This window comes from Somniosus microcephalus, unplaced genomic scaffold (assembly GCF_052327205.1).
Source record: "Somniosus microcephalus isolate GS21.2 unplaced genomic scaffold, FLI_Smic_1.0 unresolved_chr7, whole genome shotgun sequence".
In the NCBI taxonomy this organism is placed as follows: domain Eukaryota; kingdom Metazoa; phylum Chordata; class Chondrichthyes; order Squaliformes; family Somniosidae; genus Somniosus; species Somniosus microcephalus.
This window is the reverse complement of record NW_028225185.1, coordinates 31,968,594-31,974,593: the sequence shown is the minus strand read 5'-3', so window position 1 is coordinate 31,974,593 and position 6,000 is coordinate 31,968,594. Positions and strand designations below refer to the sequence as shown.

Below are 6,000 nucleotides of genomic sequence, written 5' to 3'. Positions count from 1 at the left end.
CTTTTAGTGTCAACATCCAGTCTCTTTTTTCTTTTTTGTTTTCAGACACAACATCTACATAGAACTCCTCTATCTCGCTTTCATCTACTGTATGGACCTTGCTTTGTTGCGCTTGGTTCTTACAGCAATGGGCATAATGGTTGTTTTTGTTGCAACTATTGCATTTTTTACCATATGCTGGACACTTTTTTGGTGTATGCTGTGTACCGCATCGACTACATGACTTTCGATTGTCCCTTTCATTTTCGTTCGCTGGCCACGCCTCTTTTTTCACATTGGCGCTCTTTTTGTTAAACGGTTTGTGTCCGTTCTTACTCACTGCATCCACGTTGCAGCTACTGTCACTGAACAGCTCCTTTGCCTGCGACTTCACAATCTCTGTAGCCCTACACAGTGCTATGGCTTTTCCCAGGTCTAGATCTTGCTCTCTTAGCAGTCTTTCCCTTAGACCATTATCTGGAATACCACACACCAGTCTGTCTTTTATCAGCGAGTCTGTCAGTCCCCCAAATTCACATGTTTTGCTTCGGTTTCTCAGTTCAGTACACACAGTCTCTCCCGTTTTCTGTACACATGTGAAAAATCTGTGCCTCTCAAACGTCACGTTACATTTAGGTATGCAGTAGGCCTCAAACTGTTCCATTATTTTATCTAGCTTCATTTTGTCTCCATCAGCAGCGAATGTGAAGTTATTATACACCTCCAGCGCTTCATCACCCACGACATGTAAGAACGCGGACGATTTCTTTTTATCACTTTTCTCATCAGCTCCGATTGCTGATAAATACAACCCCACACGTTGTTTGAACCTCCTCCAATTTTCAGCCACATTACCTGTCAACTGAAGCTTCGCCGGTGGGAGTAAACCTTCCATTTTTTCACTTCGTTAGTTATTCTCCAATGGTAAGTAACGATGTTCTCTTTTGGCTTGCTAATATGTGGAGAGCTGACTTAACTTCAGATTTTTCCTCTTCATCTCTTTCAATCACTTCTGACACCATGTATTGATTTCTTTGTGGGTTCAATGACGAGACATTTATGAAAGAGATTGTCTTTTAATCTAAAGTCTGTTCAACTCTTTTTAACAGCATTACAGGAGACACCATGCTAGTGATCCATCTAAAAGCGAAACTAAAACGAAACTGCTTGTCTCTGTCACATGCCCTCTGCTGGTCAGGCATAAGTAATCAATACATGCAAATATGCTGGTAAGGCATCATAATCAAACAGGCAAATACCATCACTATTTGCTGATATCATTACATCTCTCTCTCTCTGTCTCTCTGTCTCTCTCTCTCTCTCTGTCTCTCTCTCTCTCTCTGTGTCTCTCTCTCTCTCTGTCTCTCTCATCTCTCTGTCTCTCTCTGTCTCTGTCTGTCTGTCTCTCTCTCTCTCTCTCTCTCTGTCTCTCCCTCTGTCTGTCTCTCTCTCTCTGCCTCTCTCTCTCTCTGTCTCTCTCTCTGACCCTGTGTGTGTGAGTCTCTCTCGCGATATAGCTGCACCGATTCTCAGATTCCCGGAGTCTCCCCCTGGGTTGTGAAGCTCTGTCTTGCTCTGTTCCAGAATGGGGAACGTGGAGGTTGACCAGCTCGTCTGCCGCACCAGCCCCGCCAACGAGACGGATGACGTGCGAGTGAGGGTGAAGTACGGGCAGGCGCAGAAGGTTCTGGATACGGTCGCGTACCGATACGCCAAGAACCCGCAGATCACGGGGGCCGAGCCAGCCAGCAGTTTCTTCAGGTGAGCGGAGGCGGGCTCAGGAGAGGCACGGTCCAATAACAGGCCATTCGGCCCCTCTGCTCTGTGCCGGTGTTCCTGCTCCACACCAGCCTCCTCCTGCCCCCTCTTCATCTCACCCCATCACCATATCCTTCTATTCCTTTCTCCCTCATGTGTTTATCCAGCTTCCCCTTAAATGCATCGATGCTATTCGCCTCGACCACTCCCTGTGGTAGCGAGTTCCACATTCTCACCACTCTCTGGGTGAAGAAGTTTCTCCTGAATTCCCGATTGGATTTATTAGTGACTCTCTTATATTGATGGCCCCTAGTTCTGGCCTCCCCCACAAGTGGAAACATCTTCTCTATGTCTACCCTATCGAAACCCCTTCATAATCTTAAAGGCCTCCATCAGGTCACCCCTCAGCCTTCTCCTTTCTAGAGAAAAGAGCCCCAGCCTGTTCAGCCTTTCCTGATAGGTTCGAGCCCCCACTCCCTATCTCTGTAACCTCCTCCAGCCCCTACAACCCTCCCAGACCTCTGCGCTGCTCCAATTCCAGCCTCTCGCGCATCCCCCCGATTTTGGCGACCGCGCCAGGGCCCCGAGCTCTGGAATTCCCTCCCTAAACCTCTCCGCCTCTCTCTTTCCTCCTTTAAGACGCTCCTTAAAACCGACCACCTTGACCCAGCTTTTGGTCACCTGTCCCTAACAGCTCCTCGTACGGCTCGGTGTCAGATTCACGCCCCCCCGTGAAGCGCCTCGGGGACGTTTTACTGCGTTAAAGGCGCTAGACAAATGCGAGTTGATGTTGTTGACTCTCCTCTCCTGACTTCTCACAGCGGAGGCCGAGCGATCCACGTTCGCGGGGAGGACCTGGATGTGGTGCAGCTGCCTCTGATGAAGATCCGGCTGAAGCCGTCGGCTCGCAGGCGGAGGAGCGCGGCCTGGGCGCCCTGGCTCAGCACCGAGCGCACCCCGCCGGATTCGGAGGTACGGAACCGCCGGCCTTTGCCCGTCTCTCTCGATGGCTCCTCGAGCCTCCAAACGCGGGTCAGCAGCCAGGCCCCCCCCCCCTCCACCCCCCACCCCTCGGGTTTGATCTCGGCATGCGGGGAGGCGCGGAGGGGTGGATTCTCGAAATCGGAAGCCAAGCCCCTTCCCGCAAAGAGGGAACACGACTCGGGAAGGCAATCCGCTGCCCTGCGGTTAGTCTATTGATCTCATCCTCGTCTTCAAATCCCTCCGTGGCCTCCTCGCACCCCCTCTCCCTATCTCTGTAACCACCTCCAGCCCCCACAAACCTTCCAGATCTCGGCGCTCCTCCAATTCTGGCCTCTCGCGCAACCGCCCAATTTCCATCACTCCGCCATTGGCGACCGCGCCAGGGCCCCGAGCTCTGGAATTCCCTCCCTAAATCTCTCCGCCTCCCTCTCCTGCTCCCGATCCTGGTCCCTGCTCCCGATCCTGGTCCCTGCTCCCGATCCTGGTCGCTGCTCCCGATCCTGGTTGCTGCTCCCGATCCTGATCCCTGCTCCCAATCCTGATCCCTGCTCCTGATTAATCCCTTCTCCTGATCCTGGAGACGGTGGGGGGGATTTGAAGACAGGGTTGGGGGGGGGGTGGGGATTTGATCACTAAAAGTTGCGACACAGGTTAGCAAGGCCATAAAAAAATGCAAACTAAGCTCTAGGGTTTATTTCTAGAGGGATAGAATTGAAAAGTAGGGAAGTTATGCTAAACCTGTATCGAACCTTGGTTAGACCACACTTGGAGCACTGTGCACAGTTCTGGTCTCCGTATACCTTGGTTAGACCACACTTGGAGCATTGTGCACAGTTCTGGTCTCCATATACCTTGGTTAGACCGCAGTTGGAGCACTGTGCACAGTTCTGGTCTCCATATACCTTGGTTAGACCACACTTGGAGCACTGTGCACAGTTCTGGTCTCCATATATCTTGGTTAGACCACACTTGGAGCACCATGCACAGTTCTGGTCTCCATATACCTTGGTTAGACCATACTTGGAGCACCGTGCACAGTTCTGGTCTCCATATACCTTTGTTAGACCACACTTGGAGCACTGTGCACAGTTCTGGTCTCCATATACCTTGGTTAGACCACACTTGGAGCACCGTGCACAGTTCTGGTCTCCATATATCTTGGTTAGACCACACTTGGAGCACCATGCACAGTTCTGGTCTCTGTATACCCTGGTTAGACCATACTTGGAGCACTGTGCACAGTTCTGGTCTCCATATACCCTGGTTAGACCACACTTGGAGCACTGTGCACAGTTCTGGTCTCCATATACCTTGGTTAGACCACACTTGGAGCACCGTGCACAGTTCTGGTCTCCATATACCTTGGTTAGACCATACTTGGAGCACTGTGCACAGTTCTGGTCTCCATATATCTTGGTTAGACCACACTTGAAGCACCGTGCACAGTTCTGGTCTCCATATACCTTGGTTAGATCATACTTGGAGCACCGTGCACAGTTCTGGTCTCCATATACCTTCGTTAGACCACACTTGGAGCACTGTGCACAGTTCTGGTCTCCATATACCTTGGTTAGATCATACTTGGAGCACTGTGCACAGTTCTGGTCTCCATATACCTTGGTTAGACCACACTTGGAGCACTGTGCACAGTTCTGGTCTCCATATACCTTGGTTAGATCATACTTGGAGCACCGTGCACAGTTCTGGTCTCCATATACCTTGGTTAGACCACACTTGGAGCACTGTGCACAGTTCTGGTCTCCATATACCTTGGTTAGACCACACTTGGAGCACTGTGCACAGTTCTGGTCTCCATATACCTCGGTTAGACCACACTTGGAGCACCGTGCACAGTTCTGGTCTCCATATACCTTGGTTAGACCACACTTGGAGCACTGTGCACAGTTCTGGTCTCCATATACCTTGGTTAGACCACACTTGGAGCACCGTGCACAGTTCTGGTCTCCATATACCTTGGTTAGACCACACTTGGAGCACTGTGCACAGTTCTGGTCGCCATATTATAAAAAGGATATCGAGGCAGTGGAGAGGGTGCAGAGAAGATTTACAAGGATGATACCAGAAATGCGAGGGTAGACATATCAGGAAAGGATGAACAGGCTGGGTCTCTTTTCTCTTGAAAAGAGGAGGCTGAGGGGCGACCTAATAGAGGCCTTTAAAATTATGAAAGGTTTCAATAGAGTGGATACAGAGAGAAGATGTTTCCCCTCATGGGGGAATCTAGAACTCGGGGGCACAGTCTCAGAATAAAGGGTCGCCCTTTTAGAACTGAGATGAGGAGGAATTTCTTCTCTCAGAGGGTCGTAAATCTGTGGAATTCTCTGCCCCAGAGAGTGGTGGAGGCTGGGTCATTGAATACATTGAAGGTGGAGATAGACGGATTTTTGAACGATAAGGGAGTGAAGGTTTATGGGGAGCGGGCGGGGAAGTGGAGCTGAGACCAAGATTGGATCAGCCGCGATCTCATTGAATGGCGGCGCAGGCTCGAGGGGCCGAATGGCCGACTCCTGCTCCTGTCTCTTGTGTTCTTATGCCTTTCAAATGATGAAAGGTTTCTGATAGAGTGGATACAGAGAGAGTGTTTCCACTCGTGGGGAAGAGCAAAACTAGAGGCCATCAATATAATTTAGTCACCAATAAATCCAATCAGGAATTCAGGAGAAACCTCTTCACCCAGAGAGCGGTGAGAATGTGGAACTCGCTCCCACAGGGAGCGGTCGAGGCGAATAGCGGAGATGCATTTAAGGTGGAAGCTGGATAAACACACGAGGGAGAAAGGAATAGAAGGATATGGTGATGGGGTGAGATGAAGAGGGGGCGGGAGGAGGCTGGTGTGGAGCAGGAACACCGGCACGGAGCAGAGGGGCCGAATGGCCTGGTTCTGTGCCGTGTATCCTATGTAAGGATAGAGTCACAGGGCTAAAAATTCAGTTTGGGGCGCCAAGCTCGCCTGGGCGCTGGAATTACCGCTGCGCGCGGAGCCACTTGCGCCATCGGGATATTCAGTTTCTGCGCCCCAAATGGAAGCCGGCCGCTAAACGAGGCTTCCCGCGCCCCGCTTGGGGCGCTGAAACTGAATATCGCCGCGCAAAGTGCCGCAGCGCCACCCGCTGCGGCATGGCGCGCTGCGGTACTGCAGGCCTTCCTCCCACTGTTAAGGGGGAGGTGGCTGCAACGGCGCGATCCCCGCTTGCGAGTGCCGGCAAATGAGCCCGGCGCCAAGGAGAAGTGCCGGGCTCTCGGGAAACAGCCGGCAAT

At 51.6% G+C, this 6,000-nt stretch overlaps 1 protein-coding gene across 1 annotated transcript in view; it reads left to right on the top strand.

Moving 5' to 3' along the window:
- The window catches only part of LOC147086746 (plexin-B1-like), a 167,280-nt gene that overhangs the window by 108,733 nt on the left and 52,547 nt on the right, over positions 1-6,000 (top strand). The window contains exons 17-18 of the mRNA XM_085978917.1: positions 1,564-1,740; positions 2,559-2,709. Coding sequence (XP_085835043.1) covers positions 1,564-1,740; positions 2,559-2,709 — 328 coding nt within the window. The remainder of the gene's footprint in view (positions 1-1,563; positions 1,741-2,558; positions 2,710-6,000) is intronic.